This window comes from Melopsittacus undulatus, chromosome 16, assembly GCF_012275295.1.
Source record: "Melopsittacus undulatus isolate bMelUnd1 chromosome 16, bMelUnd1.mat.Z, whole genome shotgun sequence".
Classification (NCBI taxonomy): Eukaryota; Metazoa; Chordata; class Aves; order Psittaciformes; family Psittaculidae; genus Melopsittacus; species Melopsittacus undulatus.
This window is the reverse complement of record NC_047542.1, coordinates 1,416,558-1,430,963: the sequence shown is the minus strand read 5'-3', so window position 1 is coordinate 1,430,963 and position 14,406 is coordinate 1,416,558. Positions and strand designations below refer to the sequence as shown.

Sequence of the window (14,406 nt, the reverse complement as noted above, 5' to 3'; positions counted from 1 at the left end):
CTTCCAACCCAAACCAGTCTGGGATTCCCTGGTTCTTCTGAGCAGCTCCCCAGGGGATGTTCATTGACTGTCCCAGGACAACCAAGAATTCCAGAGGTTATGGGCTCAGGAGCATCTGCTCCCAAGCACAGTCTGCCCTTGCAGTGCCTCATACCACATCAGGGTCTGTTATTATCACACATTGCAGCATCCGCTGTGATTGCTGCAACCACCTCAGCTCATCTCACACAACTTCTGCATCCACAAGAGCAAGTATTGCACCAGACAGGGCAATTCTTACAAATAAAACCATTTTATTGAGTTTCTGCTTCTCTAGCACGTGGCACATGGAGAATTAGGACACGAGGTGCGATGGGGAATGATGTGTTTGTCCTTCACTCGACAGAGGGTTCCCCCTACCCAGAAAAACAGATCCCCTCTTCTGCCAGTCCTGATGCTCAGTGACATGTAGGGAGGTGGGAACTGAAGTGGATCCAGAGCCTGGTGGATGCAGTTGTGGTACCCTGCTGTGAGGAGAGGCCCTGCCTTGCTCGCGAGCTGAGCTGGAGCTTGACGTTGCATTTACTTGATTTAATGACAGTGGAACACAGAGCACTGATGGACTCCATAACTCAGGGAAAAATCCACCACGAGCAGGTGTCCAAACCCAACAACTGTCTGATAATAGCAGCTGATACAGCTGCATTGCAGACCTGTACTTGGGGTGTTAGAACTGCATTTGTGGCTTCTGCAGCCAAACAACCACCAAAGATTCCTTCTTCCCAGGGTTTGGACCTTAGGACTTTTTTCATTAAGGAAGAACCCTCTTGGTCATCCTCTATTACCAGGATGCGATAAAACATCGAATTCAAAAGATCAAATGTTTATGCAAGGATGGCACCTACTTCTGTGACCTCTTCCCCCCTTTATGGCTGAACCCCACCAGTGGCAGTGCAGTTCACTCCAGGTAACGCGGTGATGTACGGGGTGGGGATGAGCAGCAGCTACAAGGGGTCCTAAGAAACTCTTCATGCAAGTAGCTCTAAGGAGACTTCAAATACAGGGGAAAGAGCCAGGTTTTCCTCTCTGAGGAACCAACAGCACTCTTTTTCTCTATGGATGCGGGGATTTGGGACACACTGCACAGACTTCCACAGCTCATCAACACCTCGATAGGAACAGGGAACCCGGGAGCACGCTGCTGGGTTTGGGCTGACCACCGGAGTCTTTCACTGCTGCTCTTCCCAGCAGGCACAGACAGCGCAGCAGGGATGTCCCCTCCCCAGGCCCCCTCCGAGCTCCTTTGCACCATTCCAGCCTCCAGGCACACCAGACGCTATTTTACACGTTGTTTTACAGAGCTCTTCTCTCAGTCCTTCCTCTGGAAGCATCCATACAGTGAAAGCCACAGAACAAACATCGCCTTGGAGACGCAGTGGGACAAGGACGGGTTTGACCACAACACAGGATCTGCCTTTACTTACGCAACAACAACCAAAGCCTCGCTGCTGCCGCTGCCCCTCAGCACGGAGCTACCGAGGCCAAGGGCACAAGTGACTTGGGTCGGGGCCGCGCTCCGGATCAGGGCGTGGGGGGCGGCTTTGGGGACGGGCAGGAGCTCTGGCTGTCGATGCTCGCGGCGCGGCCGTGCCACTGCGGAGACACAGAGAGAGCCCTGAGTGCCACGGGGCGAGCCGGCCCTGCCCGTGCACGGCTTGGACCCGTCTGCTTTAAGGCCCTCTCCAGCCCAAAGCGTTCCGTGAGTCTGAGTTCAAACGCTTCCCATCCCTTTCCCACGCTCCCGGTCTGCTCTGCTGCAGATCCTCCTCCCTGCAGCATCTTTCAACTTACTGAACGCCTGCGTTTAACCACTGAGGGGGAATGAGCGAGCAGTTGGCTTCACTGCCTTGTAAATGCATGCCCGGGCGGGAGGATGCTCTCGGAGGAGGCAGCACAGACACAGCAGTGTGGGCTGTGAGGCCCTGCTCGCTCTCGGGTCAGCTTCCTGCTGCTCCCTGCCTCAGTGCTTTCTGGATCAGAAAACCTGCCTGGGGATTTTCCTCCGCAGAAGCCTCAGTGGCCACAGGGACACTTCCCAAAGTGAAAACCATGTCAGTGGATGTAGCAAATATGTTTTTTACCATGCTCATGGATCATACATTATTGGTGATCTGCCTTGGGGGCTATTAGAATCATTCAAAGCCATCGCTCCTCAAGCTTTTGAGCACTTGCCCATCTCCTCATCCTGTTTGATTGCATTCAAACGACCAATGATAGACATCCCCCAGAGACAACAGGAGGCACAGCGCTTCCAGTGCTCCCTTCTCCCCATGGATCAACTCCCTCCTCTCCTGCATGAGCAGAAACCCTTTGGCTCATGTTAATGCTCTGGCGTTTACGGATTTCACTTGTGAGGCTGAAAAGTCATCCAGTAAGGGTGGCCCTGTCTGGGTCAGGCCTGCCCACGGAGCACAGGGAGCACGGTCCTGTTCCTTTGGAGCCAGCTGGCAGAGCCTGGCTCTTAGCGCTCACTCCATAAATGCGTGTTTTGATGCCTAGAGACAGGGGCCAGAACCAGGCCAGTTTCCTTCTGCTAAGAGGCAGTCGGTGTAAAGCAGCTCAAGGTGAGGCTCTGCATCACACACAGGGGATTTCACTAGGGCTGAGCTGGAACTGGGACTGGAGGAGCTGGAAAGTTTGTCCTTCCCAGCACCTGCCCTCAGGTAAGAGAACAGCTTCTTCTCTGGGTCCCCTCTCAAATGTATTTGCTAAAAGCCCCAAGAAGCTGATAATGGGGAGAAAATCTCCCCAATAGAACAGCAGAGAAGCAGAAAGTTCTATAAAAACAGGCTTTTGGCAGAGTCCTCAGCACCTCTCTGCCTCATTCTGCCTCTGCTTACAGTGTTTGATCCTGCAAAGATGTGATGGAAACACCTCCAAGAGCAGGTTCAAGTAACCCATGTGCCTGAGCAGCCTGGGGCTGGGATTCCTTCTTTCCATCAGGAAAGGTGACCCATTCCCTGTGCAATTGAACACTCAGGAGCAGCTCAATGCAAGTCAAACATGCCCAAAAGTCTGGAGGAGGCCGGATTTGCATAGCTTTAAAGATAAATGGTTGCTCTTCATTAGGGGCATGACTTGGCCCTCAGCAGTGGGTTTCATCTGCAGCGAGGTTTTGAGCAGCTGAGTGCCCCCATGCAGAACCAGAGGCACTTGGCAACATGAAAGACCCATTTTGCATCTCTCTGCCGCTGCTCTCTGAGACCAGAGCTCGTCTTTCAGAGAGAACAGAGAGATCTCCAACTTTCAGAAGTCCCCTTCAAGATGTGCTGTAATTTTCTATTGCTTTTTATAGAGCCATCGCTTTTAACCTGCCTGATGGATGCTTTGGAAAGTGCAGAGGAAATGACAACAGATGGGATGATTGAAGTACATTGGGGAGGTCATGGTGGGACCTCGGGGTTGAAGAATGGGAACAGGTTTGTGCTGAGGACAAGAGTTTATTGTGAGGATAACTGAAAAACACATCAGGAAGTGGGATTCTCATCTTCTGCTCACAAACTCTTCCAAATGGCTGTTTGAGGACAGTGCTTGGAAGCCTGTAATTAATGATTCATTTGCACATGTTCTGTCTCTAACGATGATGGTCATTGCAGAAGTACCCTCATTATGTTTGGTTACTCACTGCTGATAAATATGGAGCAACCAAACACATAGAATGTAACAGGAGCAAGTTTTCCTGAAGGCTCCAGCAACGAAAGAGAGGAAAGGGCAACTTCTTCATGGAGGAAGGGCTGGAATCGTGCTGCTGACCCAGGAATGAGGGGGTTGGGATGTGTTGGCATGGGGCTGTGGAATGGGGACAGGCCATGCTCCTGGTGGAACATATCCCTGAGGGAACATTCCTGGGAGCATCACCAGAGCCTGGGACTGTGGCTGCCCCATCCCTGGCAGTGCTCAAGGCCAGCTTGGACACAGGGGCTTGGAGCAGCTGCTCCAGTGAAAGGGGTCCCTGCCCATGGCAGGGGTTGGAGCTGGAGGAGCTTTAAGCTCCCTTCCTATGCAGGGCAGGATGCCTTCCTCACCGGATGTGTGGGCGTCCAGCACGGAGCAGCACTGAGCAGCTCTGCATTCTGGGGTCACTGCTCCAGTCACCCACTCCTCAATTTATGCACTCAGAAAGACAATTCAATCCCAGCCTTTCTGCTTTCAGTGTAAGGTCAAGCACTCAATCAGGAAAGACACAGATGTACAGCAGAGGCCATCAGCAATTGCTCTGGCAAAGAGAGACAGTCATGAGGATCAGCTAGAGAGCAAACGCTCCATTTGCTGCTGCCCGGCTGCAAATGCCTTTGAAGATGAAGATGATGAAGATGAAGGTGACTGATCAGGATTCCAGCACAGCCTGAGCTCCCCCCATGAAGAAATGAGGGTGGAAAGGGCTGGAGGGTCAGAGCTTCTCCCTCAGCATCCGCAGGCATGTGCAGATGGAGTGAGGAGCAGGCAGCCTGGGGGCCAGGACTGATGGAGTGTGACCCTGCATCCCACCACCAGCCTCTCTGTGCGTGGGGACCCTGACCTGAGGATATGGGACACAAAAACTAGCTGCTTTTAAAATGCACACACACACAAAGAGGATGATGCGATTACTCAGAACCACAAATCCCATTTCCCATGACTTTCTGTCCTGTTCCATCTGGTTGCTTTGGTATTCTTTAAGGGACTTGCAGGCAGCAGTGCTAAAACTTGAAAGGGCAAATAACTAAAGGGAGCATTTGCTGGCTGGCTCCAAGGAGCAGCTGACGGCAGAACTACCAGAAGAGATGATCAGAAGCTTTGTTCCTTTGCTTTTGAGCAGAGCTCCTGACCTATGCACAGGAGGGGAGTATGGTTCACTCGGGCTGTTCTTCCAGCATCTGTGGGGCTCAACAGAGGTTTTCAAAGCACACTTGGGCGGGTGACTCACGTGCAATGGCTCCTCTGGGTTCTGCCACAATGGGTATGGGGGTTCCCCATAGATTATCAGAAACCTCTCAGGAATCTTTCTCTTCATCTCCCAGCTGCAGCCGAGGAGCAGCGCGGGGACATCAACTGCAGCAGGAGGAGCTCCAGGCTCTGGCTCAGCCCTGGCAGCGGGTGCTGTGAACGATCAGACCTGAGCTGGGGATGGGTCCCTGTGCTCCCGCTGGCAGGGGGCAGTGGGAGCCGATGCCTGCCCGCTCAGGCAGCTCCGGCTCTGATGTGTGAGCATGGACAGGGCAGGGACAGCCCTGGTGCTGCTGCTCAGCACCCACTGCACAGACTGCGTCACTGTCAGAGGAAAGAGCTGGTCTCAGGATACATCGGGTCTGGTGCATGCTAAGTCAGCCTGGAGGACAACCAAGCCGGACTTTGCCTTCCAGCAGAGCTCAGTAGCTGAGCTTCAAGGGGAAAAAAAATGCTTTTTGTTTTGCACTCTGGCTCTGAGGGAAAAAGTCTCCTCAGGCCAAGATATAGTGAGAGTTATTGCCTTTGTTACAGTACCACTAGCCACAAATGCTGCCTTTCTTCTCATACCTGAAGTGTCAATAGCACCTGTGCCAGTTTCTGCATCTCTCCCCTTCAGAATGTATGACCTAAATCAGGCAAGGCCCAAAGAGCTCTATGGGAGGGTGAGAAAATGGAGAGCAAGGAGGTGGAAAAGACTAGAGATGGTCAGAATGGTACCCAGGCGTTTCAGCCCTGGTTTATCATCTGGGGCTGCATCAAGTGAATCTTTCTCTGGAGATGCTTAAAGCAATCCCATTTGTTCTATTTATTCTCCCTCAAAGGCTTGGAGATGAGTCAACAGCAAAATCGTTTAGGATGAAGAAATGGGAAGCTGAACTGGGCGATCCCCCTGGGCATCAAGTGCTGCAATCAAACAGCGTTCCCCTTCCTTGCTGCTCCCAATCCCTGATTTAGAAACAAAAAGCAAAGAAAGAAAGAAAGAAAAAGGCAGCGGAGGAAGAGGCACATCTGTGAGCTCAGCCCCTCTCCCTCCTATTTCCAGACAAGACAGAAACGTTTCCTGGAGGTCATTTCTGGTGAGCAAATTCCCTCAGCTCTTGTCAGGAGATCCCCAGGAGCTCTCGGGGAGCCTGGCTCCGGCTCCCTCCTGCACAGCTCACGCTTTAAAAGGGAAGGATAACTCCACAAACCTCTTTGAAAGACTTCTTCACCTCCACTAATGGATGCCAGTGCGCGATGGGCTTGCGTGGGTACGCCAGCATCTCGTTCCAGTGGTCTCTGCCCAGCCCCTCAGCATTGACCCCCACACGGCAAACCCCGATGATCTCGTTGTGACCCACTCTGAGGAGCAAGAGGAAAGCAGCAGCATTGTCACTCCGATTGCCTGTACTGTGCTGAGGCTGCTGGCCCTGGGGGGCTCAGGGCCGCAAGACCCGGTGCAGTGAAGAGAGGCTGTTGTGATGGGCAGACCCTGCTGCTGTCAGTGTGGGATGAGGGTTTGCAGGGCAAGCAAATAGCGAAGGGAAACATGGTCCTCACTCAAGAAAAAGCCATAAAGCAAAGGACCAGCTTTAACCAGTTACTATTCTAACAGGTAATTCTCCATCACCATAAATGTCAATGACACTAACTATAAATCACTAGAGACACAGTGATGCCACAGAGCTGTGCAGCCACAGCCTTGACACTAAGAAAAATGGCTGTTGAACAGGGAAACCTGCATCCAATGGGACATTTTCCCCTCCAGCCCTCCACAGCCTCCCACCTACCGATCATAATCCATGACGGAGATGAGCAGACTGACTTGATCCATGTTCTCGGGGGGAATGTCAAAGATTATTGCTTCATTGTAAGTGGGATTAAGGGTGTTTTTCTTTATGGTGGTTTTCTTCTTTTTCAGTCTTCGCCCGTCACAGAGCAAAGACACTTTGACATATGGATCTGGGGAGGAAGAGATAGGAAAAGGCTTTCTGCTTATGGAGGTTTCTTTTGTTACCATCCCCATACAGAAACAGCATTATCAAAGGGTGAATGTACATCACCATGAGCCAAAGGCACCCTCAAATGTACTTTTAGGAATATGGATGCCTGGGTACCAGCTGAATCCACCACCTCTTGTACTGGTGTGAGTGGTGATGGGAGGTCCAGGCCCTGCAGAACCAGCCATGCAGATTTCCTGGAAGGACGAATCAGCCACTTCCATCAAGTTTTGATAAGGGTTTGCAAGCGTAAGAAGGCCCCATCTCAAACCAAGAGCCAGTATCCATCGGATGACAATGGGCACTCAGGCATTCAAGCTTGCTTTAATTGCGTGGCCACAGACAGGAAACCAGTGCTTTCTCTAAGCAAAACCAGAACCTGTCTAAGAAAGCACAATATAATGCAGCATTTTGGCAATCCAGACTTTTCCAGGGATCCTTCCAGAACTACCCAATTGCTAACACTGTATAGCAGAGTTGTAGTAAGGGAATTTTAAAGCTCATTATCCCAATGTCAAAGAGCAGAGAAAGAAAAAGGATTAGAGCAGCTCTGCTTCCCACTGGCTGATGATGCCAGAATGCCCTCAAGTTACAAATAGCTCCTGGTTGCTGTAAGGGCTGCTCAGGCCATTTCAATGCATTTACAAGTAACAGTTAAACATGCAATGTATTCCCGCAGAAACACTGAACTGGCTGAATCTGAAGTCTCAACTCTCGGACACTTCAGATGGGATCAAGCTCCAACTGTGTAGGAACATAGAATGCAAAAGGCTCTTACCATATTGTTAGTGCTTTTAGTACAAGTCATCAATTAAATTCAAATACTGTGATGGTGAGCTCTGGAAAAGAAATTGCTTTTTTATGTTGAAATCCAGGATTTGTGCATGCTGCGGTTGCAAGCAGACCCTTTGGAACTGTGGATGCAGACAGTCTTCAGGTGACTTTGATCCTAATGTTTGAGTACTGGTCACTGTGCAGGGGAAGGAATATTCCCATGGGATTTATCCATGATCCTTTCCTAATCTTGGTGTGAAATGATTGATTCTGGCTAAAGGGGTTATTTGATGGAGAATTCCCTACTCACATAGAACTGCCAGGGTCAGCATCTGCAACAGAGCTGAAGCGCCCTGCAAACCCTTCAGCAGGGATGGGAAAGCTGCATGTGTATAATCACCTTCCCTGGAGTCATGCCTTTGGGAGTGGGATTTAAGGATAATTCTACTTTTAAGCTTCTGTTCATATTTAAACCACGGACAAAGCTTTGCTGGGTGTTTGTGCCATGACACAGCCTCGGCATTGAGTGATGTGTGCTCACTATCCATTGAGGCTACCGGGAGGGAGAAGGAGGAAGTGTGGATGCTATGGGGTCCTTCTCAGCCATCAAGCACCTACCTGAGTAGCCAGTGATATCCATAGCTTTGAGATTCCTGCATTTAATGACAGTCAGGGTGAGGCGACCTGCAGTTGGCAAATAGCACAGGGAAAACATGATCTCCCCCAGGTCCACGCTTTCCTTCAACAAAACAGAGAACATGACATTGGGAACATGAAGGAACCAGATCACTGCCTCCACCCACCACGATGCTTTGTACAGGGCTCATGCAGCACTCACTGCAGCAGGCCTTGCTCTCCTCTCATTTTGATGTGTTTGACACTTCACTGCTGGGAGGTGCTTCCAAGGTATCCCTACATTATCTGGCTAAAGGAATATAGGAACAGGAGGAAAAATGTGTGTCCAGATGTTACAGCTTCAAATCATAGCTAAGGACCATTTTCCACTGCCTCGGTGGAGTGTGTGCTTCCAACTGCAGCATCACAGCTAATGCTCTCCTCTTTTTCTGCTCCACTGCTTACACAGGAGTGAAGTGAGATCTAACACCAAATGAAGGCCATCAGGAAATCACATCAGCCTGGTGATGAATGGACAACATGGGTCTTCCAGTGCCAAGTGTGTGACACTAACATCTGTTTCCTCAGGTGGAGGAACGGGATGCAAACACAGACCACAGGAAGGTGAGACCTTGTACGCTGCAACAAATGCAACAAGTGACTTTCTAGGACACTCCAGTAATAGGGGGTTATGGACTTTGTTGGTGCCCAACACATCACCAGAGAACGCAGAGAATGCACTGAGTGACAGTGATTTCTCTGCAGCTGAGCATGGATCAATAACCCCTTACAGATGGGGGGATCAGAGCTTTAAAACAGACAAGAACGATGAAGGACCCCATTTAGTGGCTATTGAGCTTTTAGACTGTGACCAGCTTGGACCACCAACCCCTGCGAGATGCCTTTGGAGAGCAAAAACGTGCAGTGGGAGGCATGGATGTGTTTGTATGGGAGCAGGGAATTACCAGCAGGTGGCACTCAGGAATGTTTGGTGCTTTCCGCATTACAGAGCCCAGAACAATTTGCTCTTTTAGTGCCCCATAAAACAACGTTTATACATCGCTCTTAGCACCTCTTGTACACGCAGCCTTATCTACTACACCTCCTAAAAGCCCATTCCATCATTGCCTTACTCATGGGAATTCAGAAGAAAACCCAACCCAGAAATGCTATTTAAACTAGAAAGCAGGAACATGCAAAGTCAGCAGAAAGATTCCCAAACACCCCTCAGAAATGAATTAAAGGAAATTATCTTAATTTGTACATACAGATCTCACATCTGTAGAGCAAACAACCCGTCTATTTTTGGAAAGAGAGTGTTTGATTCATTTCAATGGCATGTAATGATCTGCTGAAAAGAAATTGTAGCTCTTAGTAGTAGAGTGATGGAACTAGAAAGACAAGTAAATGCACTTAAAGCTTTGCTAAGTGTTAGGAGAATAGATCTCTTGATGGCTGAGATTCGTGCCAAATTATTTCCTTCTCTGGAAATATCACAGTGATGTGATATTTATTCCGTGTGCAGAATACTGATGAACATCAGAGAAAAGTCTTGATTCTTGACAGGGCTTCACTTGACTAAAAACTGAATTCAGAAGCTTCTCAAGCATCGAGTGCACTAAAGACACAGCAGCAGCCGGGTGTTTTCTGGCCAGAACCCTGTGTGACGAGACTTGTATCTAAATAAACATTGTCTCCGAAGGCACTATTTGCTGGTAAATAGGAAGTTAATGCTCTCATCCACTCGGAGTTCCTCCTCTGATCCCTCTCTCTAATGAGCCCACAGCATCCTAAACAGCTTGCCTTCCAATGTGACAGAATGAGCTCGAGTCCCAGCCTCACCATCAGTAACTGCTAATGATGGAAGCATTTACTGAGTTCTTATTCCTCTGCCTTTAGTACCTCTTGATGTGGCCTCCAGGAGGTGAATTTCTTGCTTCACAAAATATTACTAAAGGCACCTTATGAAGGGGCCAGGATCATTTCCATCACATACGGAATTGCTTTTAGAGCCCCTGCAGCTTCTCATTCACGGCTTCATTTCAGCCGCAGCATCCTGGCTGTATCGGGTGCCCCCGAGTCATGCTGCTGCCTCAGAGACTGCTGAGCTCTCTGAAACCAGCTTCAGCTCTGGGGTCACTGCACCCCGAGAGCTGACCCGAGCCCTGCTCCTTGCTGCCTGGCTCCAATGTGGCCGATGTCAGAGGACAGAGCTCAGTGTTTCGCAGAGCCTCATTCATTCAGTGTCTGACAACGAGCACTCAGAAATGGTGCTGGAGAGGACAGTTTGGTTTTCAAACACAGCACTTCTCGTTACCTGCAGATGTGTTCTACCACTTTTAACGTGAGTTGCTTCCCATTGCACAGAGCCTGAAGAAATAACTGCACTGAGGAGGCACTTTGCAAGGAGCATCTGCAAACACTGACACTGCATCAGAGCTCAGCTTGAGGACTGGGGTTGCACCTTTCCATAGGATCCCAGCCTGGTTTGGGTTGGAAGGGACCTTAAAGCTCATCCAGTTCCAACCCCTGCCACGGGCAGGGACCCCTTCCACTGGAGCAGCTGCTCCAAGCCCCTGTGTCCAACCTGGCCTTGAGCACTGCCAGGGATGGGGCAGCCACAGAATGCATATTCTGAAATGATGGTTAGAAAAGGTTGTTCTGTTCTCAGAGAAATGAGCACCTGATGCTCACTGTGCGCTGCAGCACTGAACCCTGTGTTTGCAGCATCCACGCAACTGAACCCCATGTTTGCGGCATCCACGCAACGCACTGGCTCTGCTCTTCCATGCATTCTTTGGGCTGTGTTTCGAAGGGACAAGGGCAGAAAACCTTGAACACAGACGTCAGCAGAGAGCAGCCCCTTATGGGACTGTGAGAGCACTCCCTGGACATACTCTCAGCTCCTATTCCTCTCCTTGCACTGAGAGGACCTGGCCAGGGTATAAAATGAATATAAATTGGTCTTTGGCCTCCTTGCATTAGGCCAAGAGATTTTTTCCTTACAACCATAAGCCCAGGAGGGTGAAAATCACATCCTGTGGGTACCTGATTTTCTTGCAGATTATGGACACTGGGACATTCCTATTCCAACATTCCTATAAGTACTTCCTAAGGAATAATGGAAGCTGTGAGTCAATAACCTCTGCAGATCTGAAACCAACAGTGTTTCACTGATTCACAGGCTGTACACTCATCAGTCCCATAGCTGAGTGCCAGCTATTTGAATAGCTTCTATCATTGCCCAAGTGTGTCCCTATCTTCTAACCCACACGATTGATTGAATGTATTATTAGTCACCCAGGGCTTTCTTTGGGTATTATGAAAACTGCATTTACTCTTCTCATTGTGATTAAACAGAAATGACCTTGGGTGTGTGAGAGCTGACTGAGATGTCCCAATATTGGCCCATTCGCAAAGAATGGCACAGGAAGGATGAGGGGACAGAGCCAAACGTGGCCCTTGCTTTTCCTGTGGGTCTGCAAGGCTGCTGCATGATGCATCTTGGACATGATGTTGGCTCTGCTCCTCTCACACCTTCCTTGGAGGCTTTTTCCTCACCAAGCCTCCTGTTGGTGTCTCTCGCCCTGGTTTTGTGTTGGTTTTGGTTGGTTGGGGTTTTCCCCATTGAATTCATTCACTTCAGTAGGAAAACATCCACTATGTCCTGCAGAACCATCCCAGCAAAACACAGAACACACCCAGGTTAAGAACCCCACACCTGGCTGCAGTGAGGTCCTTCACATGCTTTTTCTGTCCCAGTTTCACTCCTGCTTCAACCTCTCGAAGCTTTGCCACACTCTTTTCATGCTGATCATAGAGCAAGGACAGGAAAACCCCAGGATTCCCCACCAGGGCACATCACAGCCTGGCAGAGCTGCGCTGCGGAGGCAGAGCAAATACAAACAGGCAGATGCCCCCACAAGGCATCCACACGTGGGATGAACCTTGTTCCCCTCCCAGCAGCCCTGGGCCAGGTGAACGATGTGCCCGAGGCCACTGCTCTCCTTTCATTACCCTTCACTAATGACGGCAGACACGGCTCTCTGTGGGTTGAAAGCCACGAGTGTGCTCACCGTGCTGCAGCACCGCGCTGCCGGGGGTGATCCCTCGGAGCAGATACTCACCGTTGTCGCATACTGGATGTCCTGCCAGATGGAAGTCTCCCGGGAAAGGTCTGAGGCCTCAAACAGGTTCTCCAGGATGACTTCTCCTATCATGTCGTGCCTGGAGAACCTGTCAAAGTCAAAGACGCTCAGGTGGAGCTTCCTGCTGCCCAGCTCCTCGTGGGGCACGGGGAAGTGGAAGGACTCATCGAAGGTGGGGTTCAGAGTCTTCCTGTGCACCCGCGTCTGGAACTTGCGCTTTCTGTCGGGCAGGAGGTAGATCTTCACGTAGGGGTCGGAGCTGCCGCAGAAGTCTTTGGCTGGCAGGTCAAACGCCCTGAGGATGCGCACGCTCAGCGTCTCGCTCTCGTAGTCGTACTTGAGGGTGAAGTTGATTTTCCCACAGGTTTTTGCTGCCTCTTTTTTGGGGTCCTCGGAGTCCACAGACTTCTGCTTGTAGAGCTCGGGTTTAATGCGCCCGATGCTGGTCGGCTGCTCGGCCACGGCCGGCACGTCCATGCCATAGTCCATGCTGGACACGTGCATCTGCCGAGGAAGGTGCCTCTTGAAGGAGATGTGCCTGCAGGAGGAACACACAACAGCTCGGTGCTTCCCAAGGGTATTTCTCTCCTTTGCCTCCCCTTACTAATGCTAAGAAAGCAGGGAGAGCGCGGAGTGCTGCTGACTGCCATGCAGGAGCCATGTAGGGTATGGAAGTGAACACTGAGGGAACAGCACCGGCGCCTGCAGGAACCAGTCCAGCACATCTCCTAACTTCCAGAGTACCTGCAGCAAGGTGTGTTATTTCACCTGTTACAGGAGAAACTGCAATCGGTTAAATATACGAGACCGAACAACTCCTTCACCAAGCCACAGGCTATCCACTGTGGAGACTCATTCCTGTCCTCAGTCCTTACACTTCCAGGAATCATAGAATCACAGATACTGGCACTAAAAGCTTTTAAAGTGAGAGAACCACAACGAGCTCAGAAAGTTATGTTTTAGTCTGGGTATTGCTGCTTCCAACAGACTCTGACCAGAAACGATAGATAATTCTTGATGGGGAAAGATGCAGAGCCTCATTCGGAAGCTGTCTCTTGCCTTGAGCTCCCCTTCAGCACAAGGGAAACCATGTGTACCAAAGCTTTATCTAAGCAAAGCATAAGAGCTTTCTGTGGGCTCATGGCATTATTTCAGATTATCTGGTGTTTACAAGAGCAGTTTTATGGAGCCATTTAACCGTGCTAATAAATTGTACAGCCAGAGCAGCAGCTTCTGGTGATCCATGGTGCTGGAGCCCTCACTTCTCCTTGGCAAGTTCCTCAAAGGCATTTTGGCCTGGGCTAAGCTAGGCTGTGAGTCAGAGATCTCAAACCGCATCCCTGGGTCTGGCTGCCTGCCTGCAGTTCATGCTGGGCTCTTTCGCTTGAGAAAGTGGGTTTGAAACCTTCCCACATGCGCCCAGGTCCTGCTCTGCTTTGTCCTCATTCATTCAGGCTGAACTTTCTTCCCTTCCCCTGGAAACTTGCAATAAAAGCAGAACAAGCTTGTGCGTGACAGAGGCCGTGGGCTGCCCACAAGGCAGTGCAGCCAAATAAGAGTGTGTGGCACAACTGTAGGGAGCACCATGGAGATTTTAACTCCAGCTACTTCCAACAGAAGGCTGTGACCGGGTTCTTATCAATCCTGCAACACCACGGCCCATCTGAGCAGTGTCTGCTTGCCCAGTCACGCTCTCACATACGGCACGGGCATGACCAACAGAGCAAGCAGAAGTGCTGGGGGGCAGCCAGGAGCCTGTGATCACCCTTTCCTGTCCCGCTTTCTCAGCCTGATGTCAAGGAGAAGGCACTGTATTTCTCAGTGCTCTTGCAAGGAGGTGACCCAGGGTCTGTGCAGCCTTATCCTGCTTCCCCCAGGGTGATGCTGACATCTCTGTCCCCAGCTGAGACAGACCCGCATGG

The 14,406-nt window shown here is 50.5% G+C and overlaps 1 protein-coding gene across 1 annotated transcript in view; it reads right to left on the bottom strand.

The window, feature by feature from the left end:
* Positions 1-1,560: 1,560 nt before the first annotated feature.
* Positions 1,561-14,406, bottom strand: part of SYT6 (synaptotagmin 6) — a 30,888-nt gene continuing 18,042 nt past the window's right edge. The window contains exons 3-7 of the mRNA XM_005140859.2: positions 12,464-13,022; positions 8,340-8,460; positions 6,738-6,909; positions 6,159-6,309; positions 1,561-1,632 (exon numbers count right to left, since the gene is read on the bottom strand). Coding sequence (XP_005140916.1) covers positions 1,561-1,632; positions 6,159-6,309; positions 6,738-6,909; positions 8,340-8,460; positions 12,464-13,022 — 1,075 coding nt within the window. The remainder of the gene's footprint in view (positions 1,633-6,158; positions 6,310-6,737; positions 6,910-8,339; positions 8,461-12,463; positions 13,023-14,406) is intronic.